The sequence below is a fragment of the Vicia villosa genome, linkage group LG1 (assembly GCF_029867415.1).
Source record: "Vicia villosa cultivar HV-30 ecotype Madison, WI linkage group LG1, Vvil1.0, whole genome shotgun sequence".
NCBI lineage: Eukaryota > Viridiplantae > Streptophyta > Magnoliopsida > Fabales > Fabaceae > Vicia > Vicia villosa.
Genome location: NC_081180.1, coordinates 5,904,412 through 5,928,983, shown reverse-complemented (window position 1 = coordinate 5,928,983; position 24,572 = coordinate 5,904,412). Strand labels below are relative to the sequence as shown.

Genomic DNA, 24,572 nt, shown 5'->3' with positions numbered 1-24,572 from the left:
ATCTTCCGAGGAGAGATCAAAGACATGCTCGAAGTATAAATAAACGACATGATCGTGAAATCCTAAGAGAAATCCGATCACATTGCCCATCTAAAGAAGGTCTTCGACAAAACTCCAAAATATAAAATGCAATTCAATCCAAAAAAATGCACGTTCGAAAATCTTCCCTTCCCTAAAGTTATATCTAAAAAGACTCTCTCTGCTCAACTTACCACTCTTCCATTTACTCCAAATTAGATAGACTCTTCATATTTTATAATATATATCTATAATATATGATTTATTGTTTTTTGAAAACAGTTTATGTTGGTATTAATTAAATTATATCAAATTTTTAAAAACTAGTTTTTTAAAAATAAATCTTTATCTCACAATTTATTTTAATTATTAATATAATTTATTTTAATTATTAATATAATTTATTTTAATCATTAATATGAATTTTTACTCTTAATTTTAATTGCTGCTTTTTATTCATACATAAAGTTTCATAATTACTAAAAAATTACACACACTCGACTACAAAATTTGAATTTTTTTTGTGTAAGCAAGAAATATATTAAAGGGAGAATTAAGGGTTCTCCAATCTTGATACACAACAAACCGCACAAACCGACAAAAAACAATATTACAACCAATTACAATTATGACATAAAAGACAAAGGGTCTTTATAAAAATCGTAAAAACAATAATTGGATTGAGTAATATTGCCATATGAAGACCACCTCTAAACCAAAAACTTAATGCTCCAAGCCATATTATTTATATTCCACACTTCATTCCTAAAATAAAATTCATTCCTTGTCAACCATATTATCTAAGTCGTGACTAACCAAAACATAGAGATGTAGAGTTTACATTGTAATATGACTTTTGTCCATTTTTTAATATTCATTCTGGAATTTTAATTAGTATATTTTTTATCAATTTATTTTCTATTATAATAAGAGTTTAAAAATAGTACACTGTCAGTGTAAAATAATTTTACACATACAATTAATCAAAATGCTTTAATTTGTCATGTAATTATAATTTTTTAAAATTAAATATAAGATTTATTCTGATGCATGTCTCTCATTGATTAACATTGTAAAAATACTTTACACTATCAATGTATTTCCTTTTTTCCCCTTATAATAAGAACAAAATTGATTGAAAATAATAAAGCATTTAGAAACAGTTTTTTTTTTTATTTTAAATTTTGTTATGTGGTTGACTTGTCTATTTTAATTATTATTATTACAACAGTGCTATGTGTATATCATCTTTAACATCTAATATATATATATATATATATATATATATATATATATATATATATATATATATATATATATATATATATATATATATATATATATATATATATATATATATATACCCTGTTTACTTTACTTATATAATAAATTAATTTTTTTTTAAAAACTTTTTTTAAAAATTCATTTTACAATACAATGTCATTAATCAATTCTACAATTGTATTAACCACAAAAGATCTACATAATTAATCATTAATTTCTTTATAATTCATTAACCATTTTCACTACTTTAAATATTTGTATTAAATGTAATGAAAATTAAAATAATTGACTTTTCTAAGAAATAAAATGTATGTTTTTCTTGAAAACACTTGTATTCAATGTATTGCAAGTTTAAATAATTGATTTATTTAAAGAATATTTTTTATATTTGAAATCCTTAATCAGTGCTCTTAGGAGACTCGTTAACATGTCCCAATTATAAATATATTAACCAAATTTTATATTTTATTAACCAAATTAATATTTTTCTTATTATTGATAGATATAATTTTATGTTTTCTAGTGATTGTTTAAAATTTAAATAGAGATTAAATGTATCGATATTTCAAAAAATTGATGTATTTTTTTAATAGAAAGATTTTGAAGTATTAATAATCTAAATCTTCACTTTTATTTTTATTATCACGTAAATATTTTATTATATTTATTATTACGTTTGTTTTTGGAAAAATGATTACTTTTTAGTTTTTCTATTTTGACTCAATTATTGCTTCAGAGTTAAGAATAATAATAAATAAATAAATAAATAATTAATCAAAAAGGAAGAAAATAAAAAACCAATGTATCTGTCTCATTCAGTTTGATTCCACCGTTTATTTACCACAATGGAATAACGCATCCAACGGTTGAATCTTCCTGTAGTAAAAGACAACTCCATGACGAAGACCGCAAGAATGGACCATACACGTGTCAATCCTCACCTAACCTGTATTGAGAACCGTCGGATTCAATCAATTAAAATCGAAAACGAAAGCACAGTCTGGTATTATTATAAAACCGAACCTTTGGCCAGTAAGCTTGAATTGTCAAAACCTAACACACTCTTCATCATTCCAGTTTCTCACCCAATATATCATTCTCATTCTTTTCTGTTTTCTTGTTCATCATAGTTTTTTTTTTTCTTCTTCTCTGTAGAAGAAGGAATGCAGAGAGATGAGAGGCCAATGTTATTGTTTCTCTCCGTCTGAAGTTATCGTTCTTTCAAAATGCATCATCGGCGGTAGACATTGCCACCGCAAACACGTCGAAGACGGTTGATCTTTTTCCCCTAAAGTACCCCTCCCTCCTTCATCTTTATCTTTCTTCTTTTAGTCTGTAAATATTAGCCAATAAGCCATTTAGCCGAGCCATGTGTGATAAGGAAAAAGAGAGTTCTCACTCGGCTCTGCTCCACGGAAAATACGAGCTGGGTCGAGTTCTCGGCCACGGAACATTCGCGAAGGTTTACCACGCGCGAAACCTGAGCACAGGAAAAAACGTAGCCATGAAAGTAGTTGGAAAAGAAAAAGTGATAAAAGTTGGAATGATGGAACAAATCAAACGAGAAATCTCAGTGATGAAGATGGTGAAACACTCGAACATAGTTCAAATCCATGAAGTCATGGCTTCGAAGTCCAAGATCTACATCGCCATGGAACTCGTTCGTGGCGGTGAGCTTTTCAACAAGATCGTCAAAGGTCGGCTTAAAGAAGACGTTGCCAGAGTCTATTTTCAGCAGTTGATTTCCGCCGTTGATTTCTGTCATAGTCGCGGTGTTTACCACCGTGATCTCAAACCGGAGAATCTCCTCCTCGATGAAGAAGGTAATCTCAAGGTATCTGATTTTGGTCTCAGTACTTTCTCCGAGCATTTGAAACAAGATGGATTGCTTCATACTACTTGTGGTACTCCGGCGTATGTTTCGCCGGAGGTTATCGCGAAGAAAGGATACGACGGTGCTAAGGCGGATATTTGGTCTTGTGGCGTCATTCTGTATGTTCTTCTCGCTGGATTTTTACCGTTTCAGGATGATAATTTGGTGGCTATGTATAAGAAAATTTACCGAAGCGATTTCAAGTGTCCACCTTGGTTTTCTCTTGATGCGAGGAGGCTTATCACGAAGCTTCTAGATCCGAATCCGAATAGTAGAATTACTATATCACAGATAATGGATTCTTGTTGGTTTAAGAAACCGGTTCCGAAGAGTGTGGCGAGGAGGAAGAAAGAGAAGGAAGAGGAAGAAGAAGAGAAGGGATTCGGTTTTCTGGAGACGGAGAAATCGTCCATGACTCCGACGACAATGAATGCTTTTCATATAATATCATTATCGGAGGGGTTTGATTTGTCGCCGTTGTTTGAGGAGAAGAAGAGAGAAGAGAGGGAGGAGATGAGATTTGCAACGGCGGGGACGGCGAGTGGAGTGATATCGAAATTGGAAGAAGTGGCGAAGGCTGTGAAGTTTGATGTGAAAAGCAGTGATACAAAGGTGAGGCTGCAGGGGCAGGAGAGAGGGAGGAAAGGGAAGTTGGCGATTGCGGCGGATATTTACGCGGTGACGCCGTCATTTTTGGTGGTGGAAGTTAAGAAAGATAAGGGGGATACGTTGGAGTATAATCAGTTCTGTAGTAAACAGCTTCGTCCTGCGCTTAAGGATATTTTCTGGACTTCTACTGATCCTCCAGCTGCTTGAATTTTCATCAGTCTTGTGTTCTCTGTCTTGTTTGTTAATTCAGTTGTGTAATTGTTGTTTAGGATGAGTTTCATGTGTTTTAGACATGAGATTTGTGTTGTTTTCATTCTAAGTTTTTAGGTTGTTTCTCAAAAATGGTTGGTGAATGTTATTTGTCACTTGCCATAGAATTGAATTTGAGAAAAAACAAGCTAGGATTCTTGTTGATGAATCAGTGTATGTGTCTTTGTGTTTGATCCATTGTCTTGTTACACCATTTGTGTGTGATAATTTATGTGTAATTGGACTATTGAAATTCCTCTTCTCCAATTAGTTTTGTTTATTTTAACGTTTTACTTCTCCTTTGATTGTTTTTTTAACTCGAAATCCAATCCAAAAATTGACTAATCCCGGGACAATCTCACCGTCCATTTGAATATTGATTAATCTGCAACAATCTCACCGTCCATTTGAATATTGATTAATCTGCGACAATCTCACCGTCCATTAGTAGGGTCCAATCAGTTGAATTGAGGGGAATCAGTTACTTGGTTTACATCTAAATACCAGATTCCCAACCCGTGAAGGATTGTCACAACTTGCGAAATATCACATCAGTTTAGAGAGACTGCATTGAGGAGCACATGAATGGGACCAAGCTTAGTTTGAACATGTGCATGTCATAATTTCTTCACATATTATTCAATAATACATTTTTCCTTTAAGTTTTGTGTGGTCTTAATGTTCTTGACCAAAAACAAAAAACTAAATCTTTACTTTAATAGTGACATGGAAATTGTGTTTTATGTTGAAACTCCTATCTATGTTTTTCATTTTTGAAGATAATTTATAATTATTGAACATGTGGAGGTGACTGCATTATTAGGTAGGTTAACTTTAACACCTTTAATACTTTGTATTTTTGTGCTTTATATCCATGCAGGTGAAGGATGATAAATAAGCGCAGACATGGTCCCAATAATAAAGTGATTCTCTATTTTGATTCCAGTAACCAAATCCGATTGAAATACAACTACAGGTGAAAGTTAAAGTTTGGATTGTTAAAAACTTGTAGTACACAACTTTTGGTGAAATGTCCATAAAATTATTAGTGGGTATATCTACTTGCAATATCAACCATAGTTTTTAAATCATTGGATAAGTGATAGTACTATTTAGGTAACACACCTATTGTGCATGTTGTGATGCATTATTACCTGACTAAAAACAAAAGGATACAAAAAATACATTATCATTAAAAATAAACAAACATTGTTTTGGTTTATGTTTGTACAAAATATGTATTGTCAGGATCGTGTTTCAACTCAAGATGAGGTGCATAATCTTTGGAACAAGATAATGCATGAGATAATATAAACTTATTATAAGAGTTTGTTCCATTCATAACTTAATTATCCCGCCAGGCTGTTTTCTAAAGGCTGTATCTGTATGCCATCAAACTTGATACATGTGCTATCATACCATCATGTAATGAATTTGAATTAGGTGCAGTAATTGCATCGTCAGACAGTAACTCACCCTAACTGTCCGATTTAGAATTGAGGTCCGAGATTGATTTTACTGATGCGTAATCCAAACCGTCTGATTTCAATTTAATGGCTGTGATTCAAAACAGCGTGCTGTATTTACAGCAGGTAACCCGCTGCGTCTGTAATGGCCATAACATGCGTCTTCAATTTCCCAGTCTCTTTTCGCGGCATGTATGAAAATGCAAACCTGAGAATTTGAATTCAAATTCAAGTTGAATTACCAAAGTAGTAATAGTTTCAAGAAGCTGATAGATAACATTATGATCATTAAGCAATAACAATAGTACTAGTAGTTCTACTCAAAATATTCTAAACAGCCAACACTCATTCAAAACTCAAGAAAGTAAAACATCATAGTCAGCTATAATAAATTTCAAAACAAGATGGTGGTCATATGATTTTGTCTAGTTGTTCATGGTTCGGTGCAAAGAAACTCTTCCTGTCTACAACCCAAGTCCAAGACCATAAGGATTTAAACAGCGTAATAATAAGAGAAGCCCAGCACTTCCAAAAGCATAGGAAAAGCCTAAAACACAGGCGGAAAAAAGCCCTCAGAAAACAAAACACCCAACAAACAAGACTAGCTAACTAGATGCTCCACAAACAATTTCACTAGGCAAAGTGTGGGTTCTCCTACTCACTTAAAGAATGCGCAGAAAAATCTTAGGGACTTAATGTGAACCACCGATTACCCTGAATCGAACCTTATTAGAGAAAATAAAATAATTTTACAACTTTCATATTGATCAAATCACTAAATGTCAAATCAAAGCTATGTGATGTTTAAGGTGGCGGTCACTTGTGAAACAACTAATAACCAAGAATAAAGAGTACAAGTCAGGTGGTAAAACAAACTCTTGGCCTAGCTAACTAACCACCGAGTAGCAAACTTCTGATGTGAAGTTGCAGATTAGAAACTAGTGGCTTGAAGTTTTTGATTCCAACAGCTAAACACACTTCAAATCTTGAGTAACCTGAATAACCCTCAGTTTAAAAAGGTTATTATAAGTTGACACTCTATCTAAAAAGAGTTAGCAAGAGAAAGAGAAAGCAATAACCTTAGGTGACACTTAACTCTTCCAAACAAGGGAAAAAGACCTCAGATGATCACTTGAAAGGGGGAGAGGGAAGGGTGGCCCCACCCACATACTCATCAAACTAAAAAGTTTGTCAACAAGTCATTACATATCATTTTCTCCACACCGAAGAAGAAACAACTTCAGAAGAAACATCTAAATGAGAAATTTGATTTCACCAATAAGAGTATGAATGGAATGGTTTGGTGCAGCTGCTTGCCAGTGAAAGGATGATATCGCCATCATACCTAGCTACAAGAACCTTACGCAAAAAAAGAGTCAGCACTATAAATTACCCTCCGTCTCCACTTACCTACCAGAGCCAAGCTAACATACATCAAGTCTTTCACCCTAAACCCCCAACTTTATTCGCCTTATAGACATTAGACAACTTGACCCCCCAAAACTTATTACTTCCTTTTACCCCTCCCAAAAGGAACTACCTATAAAAGTTGGTGATTTGTTTCCACACGAATCATAAAAGAGAGATAAAAGATAAGAATCCTACTTAGATAGAGTTCAAAAGGACAATTCTACCATCCAAAATGATATACTTATTTCTTCAGGACTCAAATCTCTTACAAAAAGAAACAAGGAAAGGTTCTCAGCTTTCCAATTTGCAGCTAGTCGCTTCCTCTACAAGGCCAAGATATCTAAAGGGAATTGAACCTACTTTAAAATTAAGAAAACACTCTCCCATCCTCATGAACGATCTACATCATTCACTTCCATAATGCTACTTTTAGAAAAATTAAGATCTATCCCAAATGCTAGCCCAAAACAGCACAAAGTAGTCGTCATTTTCTAAAGCTTATCAACTATAGGTTCAACAAAAAGAGAAGTGACATCCGCAAACAATAGATGAAAAATAAACACACCAAAGTCCCCCCTCCCCTCACAGAGAGCCTTAAAACAACTCACAAGGGACTCATTTGTCGGGAACATGTCTCCCAATCCTTCTGCCATGAGACAGAAAGGAAGAAAGCTAGATGATCACCCAGCTTGAGACCTTTGTGAGTATTAATCTCTTTCGGCAGAAACCCTTTCACCAGAATAGAGAGGTTACCGAAAAACACGTAAGCACAAATCCAGGAAAATAACTTGTTGTCAAAACCAAACCTGCTAAGCATGTAATCTAAGAAACCTTAACTCACCGAGTCATAAGCATTTTTAAAATTCACCGTGAAGACCAGACATTCTCAATTAGATTTCTTATTCACATCAATCATATCATTCACCACCATAAACCCATCAACCAATTCCCCCTAACAAAAGTCAATTGATTAAGCAAGATTAGGCGATCCCATAATCTCAGCTAGCCTATACGCCAAAACTTGGCAACCGGTTTGTAGAAACCACCAATAAAGAGATAACCTAGCATTAGCATACAGGTGAAACGTCAACCAAAAGCCTTCCCTAAAAAGATACCAAAAGTATTTGATGAAGGAGAAATTGAACCTGCTAGGACTCTAACTCCTGTTTCCATAACACATACAAACTACTTCATCTGACTCCACCTAAAAGAAATGAGACAATAAGGCCGACCTCTGGTCCCATGCAAGAGCCGGAAAAGTCACTCCATCTAACCCCAGTATGTCACTAGGAGATTCAGAGAACTGACTAGAGAATTAGCTAATGACCTCCGAACGCACTTCTGGAACCTCTTCATCCCAGTGATTGCCAACCTTCAACACCACAATTTGATTCTGCTTACCCATTCTTTCAACCAACAGGCTCGGTCTTGGGATAGCCATTGATTCTTTACACTTTATGAAACCCCACCTATCCACAAAGACTTTGCTTCTGGCAGGGACATTGTCAAGAGAGAACCAATGTTTCCCCTTCCAAGTCCAACCTCTTAATATCCTCTGAAACAACATATATCTTAGCATCCAAATCACCAGACACCTCGCCATTCCACTGCATAAGATCTTTCTTAATAAATTCCAGCTTCTGCTTAAAAATAAAACTTATCCACCCTAAGAACACAACCTCATTCTTAGCTTTTAACAACCGCGTACAAAATTCTTTGCGGTTGAGCCAAATAGTCATTAAACCTAAAAGGATTTGGGTCCCACAAAGAGTACTTAACCACAAGAGAACCAATTAGAGGTGTCCTGGGAAGAGCCCGTTAGTAAGGAAACCCCCAAAAATCCAACCAACCTTCATACACCAGGATGAAGTCTAAACAACACATAGCTCTCCCATTAGTTTGGAACCAAGTGAAAGTTTGTCCCTAAAGAAGGAGATTTTTGATATCCATCGGGGTGAATCCACCAAAACACAACTTCTTTCATCAAGAGAGAGGACACATTATTAAAATCACCCATGACACGCCACAAGTCACCCTTGAAAAAGGCACTACCTATTACCATATCGTCCCATCGAATCTTTTCTCTACAATACTAAAGTTCAAATAGACATCAACCACATAACAACAATTACATGCCGCCCCTAACCCTCACACACCCCAGTGAAATCCACTCCAGCAAAAGGAAAATTGATGTACACTTAGAAGTACACCAAATAGAATGCATACTTCCATTATTTTCCATTATGAGGACAAAACTTCAGTCACAAAAGAAGTTACCACATAAATATGGAAAATACTATTTGTTACGAAGGAACAAATAGAAGAATGGCAAGAATTACCCTAAACCCACCCCATGTTTCCGTATAATGGCACGTTTATATTTCTTTCTAACTAAACATTTTGCCTTCGTGTGTTTCGTTTCGTACCCAGTAGAATAGCTCCATAAATATACAGAATGTATCATCCACGATGATTTGTCCGTTCATTATTAACATTATTCTCTTCATGTAGATATTTCAGAAAAATATATGGAGATGAGTTCTCCAAATGGACGGATAGGTTAATGCTCTCAAGGTCCTTGATTTCCTGAGAGATAGGTTTAGGCCCCCTACCATTAGAATGAAATTCTACAGACACTAGCTCACAACGGTCTCTAGAGAAATAGGACTATTGAAACCATCCAAGTTAACTAACGATTTTCCAACGAAGTCTCCAAGATTCCTCGAATTACTTGTAAGCAAAATAATGTGAACCACTAGACAAGAAGAGGAGTGAGATTGAAGAAAAAACCCAAGGAGCATCCTTTCGAATGTCGCTACTCTGGAAAATCAATCAACAACCCTGGATAATGAAATAGAGATAGGGGTCACGGGAGCAAGACCTCCGTTGAGTAGGTTGGATCAAAATACACCCCCATAGAGGTAGAACTCATCAATTCTGGGAAGACACAGAAATTCAAGTTACCACATGCAAGTACCAGACACGGGTCCACGACACGAAAAGACCCAAATACGCCAGCAGACAAGGTTTGTCCCAGTCACAGGCACCTTTGTGCTTATGACACTTGGCACTGGATTGGACAAGAAGTGGAACTACTAAAGACACATTTTTCATGGACAATAACTTAATTGGACAAGAGAGATGTTGACTTGATGCTCTAATTAGCCTCAACATTTTGGATCGAGACCATGCACCTCCTATTGCTATCTGCTAGTTTTTAGCAACCAAACTTTTCTTTTAGGATGTCAGCGGGGATTGTCAATTGATTGGCCGATCATAAAGCTGGACTAAACCAGACCAACACCCTCCAACGCTCTGTTAGGACCAACTGACCCCCGAGATAGAGTGGTTATTCTCTGAGCCAAATAAAATGTTACTCAACGAGTCTATCTAGTCCTCATCCACTCACTCAGACTGCCTAAACAAGCCAGAAGAAGACGCCGGCAAAAAACCATTAATGGAATCAAGTTCTAGTGTCATAGGAACCAAAATTGCTTCGCTTGTAGATTCTCCAATCAATTTAACATCACACTCGGCACCTTCCACTGAAACTAACACCAATGAATCGATTTTAACATTTACATCTACTAAAACACTTAATCTACTAAAGTCAAACCTTGTTTTTGCAAGAATAGCTTCATCCACCACCACAAAACCACCAAAGAGAAAACTAAGTTTTAGTAGGTTCCTTCCACCCATATATGTAAAGGGACACCAAAGCAACACAGGCAAACCGACCTAGTCTTAGGAAGGGTTGAGGGTGAACAAGGTTGAGAAAGTATTGAGACCATCGACCTTTGAACTCTAATGCATCTAGACACCACTCATGGGGACAACAAAAGCTTCACAAGGATCTAAGAGAAATCCTATGCAAGAGGATGCAAAATCTGATAGCCTCTCCTTCTAGGCCCGCGACTCCAACCTCTTAGCTCAATCGTGACCATCCTTCTGTTAAAGAGAGTAATTTAGAAAGTGTGTTTGCACCACTTCACTTAGACTGAATTAGAGGATATAGACCAATCAACAAAGTTTACTAATTAAAATCATGACTATGATAGTGAAATTATGCTTTTCATATGATACCCTTGGTAGATCATAATTTCCATCTAATGTTATGTAACCTATGTATGCACACACATAATTAGGAGCGCGCGCGCACATAAAATACTTCCTCCGGTCTTAATTATAAGACTTTTTTATCTCATTTATAAGAAAAGTTAAAATTTAAAGGTGTAATTGTTTAGGTTATTTTCCTACCCTCATTTCATATGTTTGTCTTGTTAATATCAGTGAGTGCATTTTATGTCACCATCACGGGCCTTTACAGGGTGTCTTCAGGAGGCTTTTTGCGATAAATATCGGTGCAAGGGAATGATCTTGGAGGTTGGCTATGAAAGGTTTTTGACTGAAGGAGGAGTTTCTTTGTCAGTGAGCAAGCACTAAGGGATGAGTTTCTTTGGCTGCTGGAATCCATTACTATTTTTCCCCTGAAGGGAACATAGTGATGAGCCGGTTAGAATGGACGTATGTTTTTGCCAGTTCATCTTGCAGTCATTTTTTACTGCAAAATTCCGTGATCCGTTGAGTTTTCCTATGGATGAGGTGCTGGTGATTAGGAATCAAATGACTATAAGTTGAACTCACAGAAAACATATGTCCATTCTAACCCGCCTAACAATTGATGCATATTTGCTGTCAGTTCAACTTATAGTAATTTTTCAGCAAAATCTACTCCTCCGCTGTAATTTCCTAAGGACGAGGTGATCAGGAATCAATTGAAAAGTTATGCACAATATAAGCTAATAGATTTTTCTTAGCAATTGTTGTTGAATAGGCTTCCTAGTTTCTACTCGACTTAATCTATTTTGGAGGAGGGTTACTGGTGATGTCAAAGCCTTGTTATGTTAACTACTCGGGCTAAGGATAGATATTGTTTGTACTATGAATGATGTGTTGCTCCTTCAAATGTATTTTATGGAAGTAGTTTCTTTTTCTTATATGGGGTTGCCTGCTTTTGCTTAGTAGCCTTTATAATCATCTTGTTATTGTAAATATATTTTGCTTTTAAGGCGATTCTATTATTATGGGATTGTATTTACTATAGACTTGTAATTCCTTTATGAAAGTAATGAGAAATATTTAAATGTAAGTTGGTATTCGAGCATTCTGGTTCAACCCTATTTTTTCTTGTTCTCAGTTTTGTTTTTTTAGGGTTTTTGCCACTGTGAATGCTGGCTGACTCAATTTCACTACCTTTCCGTCTCCAGAGTCCCAGAGAGAGACACGTGGTCCTTCGATCGATTCAGACATAACCGATCTGTTAGTAGCCTGAATCGCATGGCCGTGTCATCCTCCACGCGCCACCATAGACGAAACCCTATGCACACCACCGTACACACCTCTGTTTCTGACCGCAGTCATTCCGGTGTGGTGTGTTTGCCAGAACTTTTTTTAGGGTTCCTTTCCTATTGTTTTGTAGTGTTTGAATTTATTTTGTCAATTTGATTTTCTGTATAAAGGGGTATCAGCTAGCATGCGGACACAAGGTGGAGAGACAAACGATATCTCCATTATAATAGATTTGCATCAGGGTTTAACCCTAAGCCTCCGACCTTTTTACCTTAATTTTGGGATGTACTTACGGAACACATCCAAGAGCTAGCATCGAGATGCATGCTTTTTGCAGTTGATATATTCCTACTTGGAGAGTCAAAAGAGAATTTAAATGAGAGGTTAGAGATTTGGAGAAGAGCTTTAGAAACACATGATTTTCACCTAAGTAGAAGTAAGACGGAGTATATGAAATGGAAGTTCAACAAAAAAAGAAGTGTTTCTAACCTAGAGGTGAAAATTGGAGACCATATCATCCCTCAAGTCACACGGTTTAAATACCTTGGGTCTGTAATACAAAATGATGAAGAAATAGAAGGAGATGCAAACCATCGAATTTAAGCAAGGGGACTGAAATGGAGCAGGGGCTTCAGGGGTTCTATGAGAAGCAAAGGTGTTGCTCAAGTTGAAGGAAAAATTTTATTGGATTGCGGTAAGACCTAAGATGTTGTACGGGACAGAAAGTTGGGTGCTCAAGAATCAACACGAGAATAAAGTGTAGCAGAGATGATGATGTTGTGTTGGATGTGTGGTAAGACTAGAAAGGATAGAATTAGAAATGCAAATATTAGAGAGTGTTGGGGTAGCACCTATAGTAGAGAAGGTGGTGGAAAATAGACTTAGGTGGTTTGGACATGTAGAGAAAAGACTTTTAGATTCTGTGGTAAGGAGAGTAAATCAGATGGAGAGTAGTCAAACAACTAGAGGAAGAAGAAGACCTAAAAATACTATAAGAGAAGTTATTAGGAAAGATCTCAAGTATAACAATTTGGATAAAATCAAGGATTTGAATAGAACATTATGGCGAAAGTCGATCCATGTAACCGACCCCACTAAGTGGGACAAGGCTTGGTTGTTATTGTATGGAAAAGGAGAATGTTGATGAAAATAAGTTTGAGAAGAAGAGTTTGATTTCTTCGCCTCCCAAAACACCTCACAAAATAAGTTTTGGGAGGAGATTATGATTTCTCCATCTATTTGACCATGGATTTTAGATTTTGGTGCATCTGATCACTTAGCTGGTAATCCATCTCTCTTGAAGTGGGTCTAAGGCACATGCAACTGGTGTTGGTCAGGCTTCGCCTCTTCCATCTCTCTTTAATAAATAATCTTTTGGGTAATAAATGTCCCTAATATATTTTGTTTCCACATGATTCCCTTTATGTTGTTCCCCTTGTGTGTTTGATTCCACCTGTTTTATACATGATCTTAATTTAAGACGTAAAAAGTTGTCTGCTCAGACGGTCGAATGTGTTTTTCTTGGATATTCTCGGGTTCAAAAGGGATATCAATGTTATTGTCCAAGAGCACATTGTTTCTCTGTGTCAGCAGATGTTACATTTTCTGGGGATACTATGTTCTTCGTGTCATCAGTTAATTCATATTTAATATTGCATCCTGTATTACCAATTCCTCTTGACGCTCTTGCAGATGTTCCACTATGTTCTCGATGTTCGTCATTATGTATTATCTCATCTAAGATGGAGTAAAACAATGATTGTTGGGATGAAGTCTTTGGAATCCAATAGTACATGGACTCTTGTTCTTCATCCTACTAGAAAATCTATAGTGGGTTATCAATGGGTTTTCTATCTGTTAAGAAATGTGGTTGGGCCTAACTTAACCCTACAAAACCGACTTGTAGGGTGAGGATTGCCCCCACATAAAAGTACATGTTTAGGTTATATATTGTCCGATGTGGGACTCTTAACACACCCCCTCACGCCCAGGACTAGACAACTGGAGCGTGAAAATAAATGGTGGGTGGCCCGATAGCGGAAACCATAATAGATGGCCAACCGGATCTTAAACCAGACTCTGATACCATGTTAAGAAATGTGGTTGGGCCTAACTCAACCCTACAAAACCGACTTGTAAGGTGAGGATTGTCCTCACTTATAAGTACATGTTTAAGCCATATATTGTTCGATGTGGGACTCTTAACACTATCGATGAGTTTTCACTGTCAAAGTTGGGTTTAAGGGGCATGTTGATCGATTGAAGGCTCGATTGGTGGCAAAAATATATACTTAGGTTTATGATTTGGATTATGGTGATAATTTTTCTCCAATTGCTAAAATGGAATCAGTTCGTTTGTTCTTGTTTATGGCTACCATCCATCGTTGGCCTTTCTACCAACTTGATATCAAGAATGTCTTTCCACATAATGATTTAGAATAGGAGATTTATATGGAGCAACCAGTTGCCTTTGTTGCTGAATGAGAGTCTGGTCTTGTCAGGAGATTGCAAAAGTCGTTGTATAGATTAAAACAGTCACCTCGTGTTTGGTTTGGAAACTTTAACAAAGTTATTTAACAATTTGGTATGATTCGTTGTGAAGTAGATCACTTGATTTTCTTTAAATGCCCGCCTTTGAATGAGATGATTGACCTTGTGGTGTATGTAGATGATATTGTCATTACAGGTGATGATGAAAAAGGTATTGAACAACTAAATTAGCAACACTTGATTACACATTTTATGACCAAAGATCTTGATCGGCTGCAGTTTCTTGGAATTGAAGTTGCACAATATAAAAAAGGTATTGCCATTTCTCAAAGGAAATATGCTTTTAATATTTTGGAGGAAACAATGATGCTTGATTGTAAACCTGTGGATAGACCTATGGATCCAAATGAGAAGCTTATACCCAATCACGGGGAACCCTATCTAGATCCAGGCCAATATAGAAGAATGGTTGGAAAGTTAAATTATCTTAATATGACTAGGCCACACATTGCATTTCCAATCAGTGTCATTAGTCGGTTTCTCAATTCACCTAGTGATAGTCATTGGAATGCACTTGTTAGGATCCTAAGATTCATTAAGGCTATGTTTGGATACAATAAAAAGAACAGAGTGGAGCGGATGAAACATAGCGGAATGGAATAAATATGCTATTCCATTGTTTGGATAATTCATGATGGAATAAATCAATTTTGTCATTCCGCCCAAATCGGAGGGTACAAAAAATGATGGAAAGTGATGAAATGGAATGGAATGCATTCCATCGGATACCGCTCCATTCCATCTGTTTTAAATCAATTCAAACGATGAAAATAACCTTATTCCATTTCATTCCACTTCATTCCATCAATCCAAACATACCCTTAGGATCCCCAAGCAAAAAGGACATATTTATATGGACATAGTCCACACTAATATTCTTGGATATTTAGATGCAAATTGGACAGGAGGTGATAGAAGATCCACTTTAGACTATTGGCAAGAAACAAACAGTTGTTGCAAGGTCAAACACTGAAGGTGAGTATCGTGCTATGACTAATGCAATATGTGAACTTGTATGGTTAAGGAATCTGCTTCAAGAGTTGAAGTTTTGTGAGATATGTCCTATGGAACTTGCTTGTGACAATCAATCTACTTTACACCTCTCGTCAAATCCAATCTTTTACGAGAGGACTAAACATATAGAGGTTGATTGTCATTTCATTAGAGAGAAAATTCTCTCAGACATCATCAAGAATTATTTTATCAGATATAATGGTCAACTTGTACAAATGCTAACTAAGTCCTTACGCAGCCCTAGGGTAGCTTACATATATAACAAATTGGATACATCTGACATATATGCTTCATCTTGAGGGGAGTGTTATTTTAAATATATTTTGTATTTTTAAATATATTCTGAGTAGTGACCCCATAACATGAAATTACTTGCATCAAATTTGGACATATGTACAAAAGTTGTACATTCAAAGTTGAATGCAGTCAAAGAAAACCTAAGTGAAAAACACGTGTGAGACAATGAAAAGGAAAAGAGGAGCAATAGTTTCAACTTTCAATGGAGTTCATTATCAAATTTGTACCTTCAACACAGTGGAGGTACCTGATAATGAATAGTTATTGTAATTCTGCCGAGTTAATAATTTTTTTGTCCAACTTTGTACTTATAAGTTGATACATTGTCCTCTAACATGATAAGTTTGTGTAATTTTCAATTCTATCAATAAATTGTGATGATGATGATAAGTGTTGGGATTATCTTCATCAGAGGGAGGTACCTGATATGAACACTCATTACACTGGCCAACTTGCATTTAATTTCTTCACCTCTCAACTCCACTAACCTATGTACTAATGTTTAATAGTTAATTAGTATTTTTGAAGCTAACCTAAAAAGAGATTAATCAAACTTTAACTTTGATTAATGAGTAACTTAATCATTTTTTTAGTAGTTTTATCTTTTGGTCTACCTTCAAATGAATAAAGGATCTGCATTAAGTTTACACTATATCATCATTAGTTTGAATACTGATACAATGAGGGAACAGAACTCCTTAGTAGGTTACAAACATGAATAAACACCAAAAAGAAAGTAAGAACTTGGAAAACACTTCATCTATTAAATCCTAAGTAAACATATTTTCTGTTTCCCCTAGCCTGCTTCATATCTAGGTTACAGAATTTTCAGTTACATGCATGATAGATAACATATATCAATAAATCATCAGTCATTTCAAAATTCAAATTTAACTAATCTTTATGTTCTATTGATACTAGTTAAGCTTATAAAGGTTGTTGTATCATGGAGAAGTGGTTTCTGGCTAAGTCAAAGGTTGGTAGTTTTATATAATTCAATTGGCATATGGGTTGGAGTATACCTAGCACTTTCTATCTATAAAATTTGTTGTTCAAACAATAATAATTCAAAAGTAGTGATAGAAACTACTTAGCAACTATTTCAGGCAAAAAGTAGTGACCAAGGTATAATTGAATTTCAAGTTTGCATGAATGACTATTTTTTACATATTGTTGGGGAGGGGAGTCTAGGAAGCCCAGTTTCAAATTGTAGACTGCATCACATGCAGCCGCAATATTGCGGTTTCACGCCACAATTGCAATGTGATTGTGAATCACATAAAAAACCATATTACAACACTGCAATGGCCACAATGTAGTGGGCGCAACGCCCACGTCAGGCCACGACAAACTATATAGTGCTTACACAAATAACATATATATCTTCCTTTTTCTTTTTATCATAGATCTATAGGGTATTTTTATAAGAGATGTTTTAAAGTGATAGGCATTTTTTTGAAATGTAAAGTGATAAATAGCTGATATTGAGATAGATGGACAACAGTTTAGAGAGAAAATAAGAGATATGTGAGTTATAAGCTAAGTAATAAATTATAATATTTTATGCAAATAAAAACTAAAATCATGTCACAACGATTGTCAACCACAATACGCATTGCAACACCTGCAGTGCCCACGATAACATTAGTTGCATATCTGAGCGCAACTAAAAACCATGATCGGGAGTAACGCCGGCTAAAAAGACTGAGAGCACCAAGAGATCTCACAACAACACATCGCCATCCAAAAAAGTACAAGAGTCATTAATCTTATATATATTCTTTATTTAGGTCATTCTTCTAATGGAAGGTGTATCGGTGCTCGTCACCAACACATATGATTACGTTCAATTAATTCACTTTTTAAATTTTTATCGGTGTCGAAGTGTCCGTGATAGTATCGTGACTGGTTCCGTGTCACTGCATCAAAGTAATCCATTAAGGGGTTTATCAACCATACCCATCTCCCTATGTTTCACCTCCCTCTCTCCATTGATTAAACTAGAACTCACTCCATAGATGGGAAAAAAGGTTACCTGAACAGCTATATATAGTGCCTGAATTCATGTATTCTTTTTGCAGTTCTGGAAACAGTAACCAACTTCTGAGCCAAAGATTATCCTCACAGCTTTCTGTTAACACATATAAATTATGAACCCAAATAGCAATAAAGGGATGAAAAATAATGCAATTTGTGATGTGAAAATTAAGTAACAAAATCTCTGAGAAAACAATGGATTGAAAAAACTAGTAACTTACCTATACAATTAAGGAAGGTAGGTGCTTCATTGAATTCATCTATATCCACTCAAGACCTAGCTAGCTACTACAAAGGGAAAAAAGCAAAACAAAACATTACCATATTTAGCTACAATACAGAAGACATATTCATAATTTGACAATGACCCTTCAAAAAAAAATCCCATTTTCTTATGGATTTTACCCTACAGATTATATACATATGAAGCACAAATTATTAGGGTTAAGCACAAATTATGGATCAGATTGAGGGAAAGCATGATTTCATGTAAGAAAAACAAAAGGATTTGGTGAAATTTGATCCATAAATTAACAGAATTTTCTGTTAGAGAATGAATAGTAAAATTGCGTACCTTTGAGGAGCTCCATTTGGGATAAGGATTCAACATAATGAATGATATTCAAATAAAAAGTACCATAAAAAGCCACGCTTTGATTACATCGCCTTAATAAAAATATTAATATTATAATATAGTACTATAGTATAGTATTAGAAAATTAATAATTAATTAACATTAAATTAAAGATTTCAGCTACAAAACTTACACTAGGTCTTCCTTAGAAGAAAGTAAATCTAATATCTTCCTTACCTTCAAGTGAACACCATTTCCTCATCCTAAAATTTATAACAAAAAATAAGTTACACAAATAAGTGCTAAAAAATAAATAATTGTTAATTTAAACATGCAACATATCAAAATAGCTCTAGAATCTTTAAGTAAAATTTAATTCTATCAACTTAGAGTTTGTCTATAATTCTAATATAATTCTACTATGATGTTATTTTGACACATTAGTACCAAAATAATCTCTCAAAAAATCTAATAATATACATGATAAATATTAAGCAAATGTATAACTAATAAGTCACAAATATATATGAAATCATAGTTCAATTGATAAAAATCGATATTGTTAAGTTGAAACTTACAAATAATGTTCAAACCCTAATACTTACTAGTATATGAGTTCTAATAAGGCATAAATAGATAAGGGAGTTGATTCACCATTCAAGATAACTAGAGTGAACCTCAAGGGAGAGTAATAGAGTCATATACCTAAAAATACGACTATGACGATGATGGAAAGTGAAGAGAGACACGTTGAAGAGATGAGAAGATGACAGAAAGAGAAGTGAGCACACACCAAGAATTGTATGTCATCATACAATCACTACCGGTATGTGCTCACTCTCTTCTGTCATTTACTTTACTCTCTAGCTACTATGTCTCTCTTTGAATCAATATTCAATATGGCATCAACCCTACCACTCTCCACTGATGCAACTGTAAGATCTGATCTGCAATCTCATTTCCTCCTATTTTGGCCACACACTGCACTTCTGTCCTACACTGCACATATTCAATATGCATCACTTCTAAATACTATCTATCTTCTTTGATCTATTTGATATGAATTAGGGCTCTTAGCTTTCTTGTTCTCTCTCTCTCTCCCCATATCTATCCTTTTCAACCAACATTGCTAGCTCATTATTCATACCAACCAATTCCTTCAATTAGAAGGACAGAAAAAAAGAAAACTCTACTCTCCTCCATTCTCCCAACCTATAAATCACCAGAGAGACACCAAACACAATACTGACACATTGATACTAATACGCAACGCCTTCTATCAGAAAATTCGGTGTTATACAGTTCTTTGGAGTGAAATAAATAAGGAAGAAGGACAGATATATAGAATCTATAGATAGATACCGACAAGGTGAAGGTGAAAGGGAAGGTGATAAGGTGGAGGTGGTGATTCATGTGCTCTTTAATATATTTTTTCCATTAATGAATAAAAATTAAAGAGTACTGCTTTTCAACGACTTTGTGAGGTTATTACTATTTCAGAAGAAAGACACGGCAAACAGTACAACAAATATGATATGATATAACGACCGTGCAATTCAATTTCATATTCCAATAATGTTTTCAAATAATTTTATAAATGAAGAAATGACAATGAAGAAATGGAATAAAAACAGTACATGTCGACTACCTATTGGCTTAGAACTATCTTAAGCTACGTGTCAACATTCTGTTGGTCTATAAAATTTTTGTAATTCTTTACAATCTTACCATAGAAATATTAAACTTCTGAATTATGGTACTTTTTATTATTATTAACATTCTGAATTACAGTACTGATGCTATGTACCATTACTACTACCATAATATTATACTGCTTCCTTGTGATTAACCATATGTTGATTGCCTATTTGATATTTTAGTTACCTTGTAGTCTCAACTCTCAAGACTACTGGTTTTGTTTTTTCTGCATTTTGACAGGTTTTGAGAGATTTTATTTTACATTTGGTACCATTGTCCATTGTGTTTGAATTTTGTTTTTGGTTGATACTTTTGTAATGTTTGTTTTGTTTACATGATTTGATATTGAGCTTAAAGAACAGGTTATATTTACATGTACAATAATTATAGTAGTTTGGTTTCATAAAACGCATAAAAAAATCGGTAACGTATTTATCCGCGGATAAAATTCATCACGAACATGAACATGAGTTCGATAGCTTGTTGATTTTTCATAGGTAAAATTAACAAGTATTTAATTATCGATTAGTTCACGAATATAAATATGGATTTGATAATTTTCGTACCCGTTAGTTCAAGAATACGGATGAAGATTTGAAATATCCGTCAGTTCACGAGTACGCGGATACATATTTGATGATATCCTTACTCGTTAGTTCACGAATACATATACGAATTTATCATTTAACTCAAGTAGACATAGTTGTTCAGCTGTCTCACACACCTGTAAAACTATTATTATTATTGTTATTATTATTATTATTATTATTATTATTATTATTATTATTATTATTATCTTAAAAATATAATAATAATAATAATTATTTATTTTTTATTGAATATGAAATTATTATTATTATTATTATTATTATTAATTATTATTATTATTTTGTTAAATGTGAAATTATAATTTTTATTAATATTATTATGTTGAAATTTAGTATAATTATGTGATGTAGGGGGACTGCATATGTGCGTATCAATGGAAACGCCGTAGGTCGAAACGGTTCGACAGAATTTGTGCAAGTTTGGCGTCCGATGTTAGAATTACTCGTATTATATCTTTTCGGAAAGGGAATCAGCCCAAGAGTGTAACACTCTGCTTTGCAACTATATATAGATTTTTAAAGCCATTTAAGTTTATTTCAGGCCAGAAATCAGTAATTTACTATTTTGTTTTCTTTAAGATTTGATTCTATTTATGATTGATTCTATTTTAGATTTGATTCTATTTATGATTTGATTATATTTTAGATTTGATTTCGTTTTAGATTAAGAGATTTGAGTTTGTTTTAGATTGAAAGTCCATTCGGGTTTTTTTAATCAAATAGTTTTTTTCCTGTATTTAAAAGACTTTTGGCATTGCCATAACGATTAATCTTTCATATAATAAAATTTGAAGTTTTCTTTGTTTTGATGGATTACAGCTTATCTGGTGGATTCCAGATTATCTGACAGGTTTTGCGCTTGCAACCTTGTGTTTTTATTCTAGGTTTAGCGCTTGCTATTCCCTAGGGCTTTCGACTACATCATTTGGTATTAAAGCAAGTTTCTCCTATTCTTTTCGTAGCTTGACAACCATGGCAGATCAACCAGCAACCAGATCAGATTTTGAGGGAATTACCGCGGCTTTTACCGCGACTCTAACTGTTTTGACTGAACATATGGCGAAGTTAGCAAATGAGGTGAAGAACGCCAACAACAACGGGAATCATCAAAGAGACAAGAGAGGGTGACATGTTAGGGTGGAAAACTTTTGAATAATCCAATTTCCATTCTACATCCACCATCTATAATGGATCAAACAATGCATCAAACAAGGACAATAAAATCTTTAAGCCTACAGAAGTCGTCTCCTTTCATTGATTTCTTTTCTCAGGTAAAAGTTTCTAGTTTACACACCTTGTATAAAAGCTCTATATTGCAAACCGGTGATCAACATTCCTAAACTAAAGAAATTGGAGACAATTTCTGTTAAAGAGACAAGGTCCGAAATTGTCAAATGGGCGACAAAGAATACTGAAGTAAATTATGATGATGATGAATTTGGGAAATATGAAGGAGATGCACAAGGGCATTTAAGGAATGGGACTCTCACAATCATTTGCAAAAATCAACTCGATGATAATGGTATTTCTTCTCAATTTAATTATTATACTGAAGTGAGTGAAGATTCTTTTTCAATTGCAGTTGCTTTGAAATCTGAGAAGCAATGTCTTTTAAGTGAAAACTCAAAGCTACTAACTTTTGATATTCCCATATGCAAAGGTGAAAATCACGACATGAATGAATAGGTGGAACATTTACAAGTCAATGATGTAAAAATAGAAATCTTGATATGGATGTTTGTCATATTTTACTTGGTAGGCCTTGGCAATTAGATCCTATTTTGCACTTTGATAAGAATTTAGGAGAAAAAGTCTAGTTTCTTGGTGATGACACATAGTGAAAAGAAGCTTGATGGGGCTATTAAAGAAACTAAATTTTTATGTCCAGTACTAACTAAGGAGGTGATGAGTGTTGTAGAGGAGAAAACAACAATACCAGATGAACTGCTAAGGGTCCTAAAGTATTTCAAGGAGTTCACCGCAGATGAGCTTCCAATCAATTTTCCTCCTATGCGAGATAAACGCATGGAAGTCAAAGTTCACAATGTGGGAGAAGATGTGATAGCGTTTTTGCGTCAGTTGGTACTTACAACAAGCTGCAACCATATGAATCTCTTTATCAATAAGAGAACTCGGGCATCGAGTTATTTTGAAGTGAAGGAGATTGATGTAGGAGGGATGCCTGCATATATCGAAGGAAAAGTCGCGCGTCAGAACGGTTCAGCAAGATTTGCGCAAGTTTGGTGTCTGATGTCAGAATTACTCGTATTATACCTTTTCAAAAAGGGAATCGGCCCAGGATTTAACTTACTTCTTTTAAGTGAAGTATAGATTTTTAAGCAATTTAAGCTCGTTTCAGGCCCAAAATCTGCTATTTACTATTTTGTTTTATTTAGAATTTGATTATATTTAGTATTAATTCTATTTTGGATTTGATTTTATTTAGGATTTGATTATGTTTTAGATTTGATTTCGTTTTAGATAAAAAGATTTGATTTTGTTTTAAATTAAAAGATTTGATTTGATTTTATATTAAGAGTCCATTAGGGTTTCTTTAAGTCCAATAGAGTTTCTTTGTGTTCTGTATTTAAAAGACCTTTGATGTGGACATAAGGACTAATCTTTCATATAATAAAATTTGTAGTTTTCTTTGTTCTGGTAGATTCAAGCTTATCTCGCAGTTTGTAGGCTTGCAACCCTGTGTTTTTATCCAAATAAGGAGGCAATTCACTTAATCATGTTAAGAATGTAATTTCTTGTGTTGAAACACGTTGCTCGACAGAAACAAGGTCATGTTGAAATAGCCTAGTCTATTTCAGAGTTGTGTAAGTTGTCGAAGTATCGAAGAAGTTAGCCTCGTATTGGATTTTGACTTAGGTCTAATTTTGTAGTGTTAGAAGAATTAGGTATTTTGGGTTTTGCTTAGGGAGCAAGCAAACCCAAAATCTATAAATAGGGAGTAACCCCTATTATTGTAAATAAGTAGTTGCAAAAGAAATAAAATTTCAGCGGAGAAGTAGAGAGAAGCTCTGCAGAAAATCTTTTCTGCTTCCCTTATTTTTCGTTAATCTCTAATTCTCTTTCTTCCCCAATTTCATATTTTGTTTCTTCTTCCATTAACTATTGTGAAGCATAATACTCTTGCAATCAAGGTTAATTGATTCACTCGAGTGAAGAGTGGAGAATAAGAGGGAAATAGATCGGTTTATTGATTCTCGTTCATCAAGATTGATTCGGAAATCTCCATAGGTTTGGTGTAATTCCAACATTTTGGTACCAGAGCACTCGTCGAGCGATTCATGGGAAGAAAAATGAAAAGGAGGTGAATCATCTAAACGAACATTTTCTGACGAGTCTTCCAATTCTGAAGAGTCATAATTACGAGAAATGGTGCAAGCAGATGAAGGTTGCTTTATGTTATCAAGATCTTTGGGATATTGTGAAGGAAGGAGTAACACCGCTGGTAGAAGACTCGACGGGTGAAGAAAAGGCTGCACACAAAGAAAACAATGATGACTCTTTGAGGATTATATTCT

General features: G+C 34.7%; 1 protein-coding gene and 1 long non-coding RNA gene across 2 annotated transcripts; one reads left to right on the top strand and one right to left on the bottom strand.

Annotated features, from left to right (window-relative positions):
- Positions 1-2,333: 2,333 nt before the first annotated feature.
- Positions 2,334-4,300, top strand: LOC131627336 (CBL-interacting serine/threonine-protein kinase 6). Its single transcript, XM_058898184.1, has one exon. The coding sequence runs from the start codon at positions 2,672-2,674 to the stop codon at positions 3,989-3,991; it is 1,320 nt and encodes a 439-aa protein (XP_058754167.1). The 5' UTR covers positions 2,334-2,671; the 3' UTR covers positions 3,992-4,300.
- A 1,455-nt stretch (positions 4,301-5,755) lies between these two features.
- LOC131627347 (uncharacterized) lies at positions 5,756-20,288 on the bottom strand. Its single transcript, XR_009291435.1, has 2 exons — positions 18,378-20,288; positions 5,756-18,250 (listed from the first exon to the last, which is right to left on the bottom strand). It is a non-coding gene; the product is annotated as an uncharacterized LOC131627347 (long non-coding RNA).
- Positions 20,289-24,572: the final 4,284 nt, after the last annotated feature.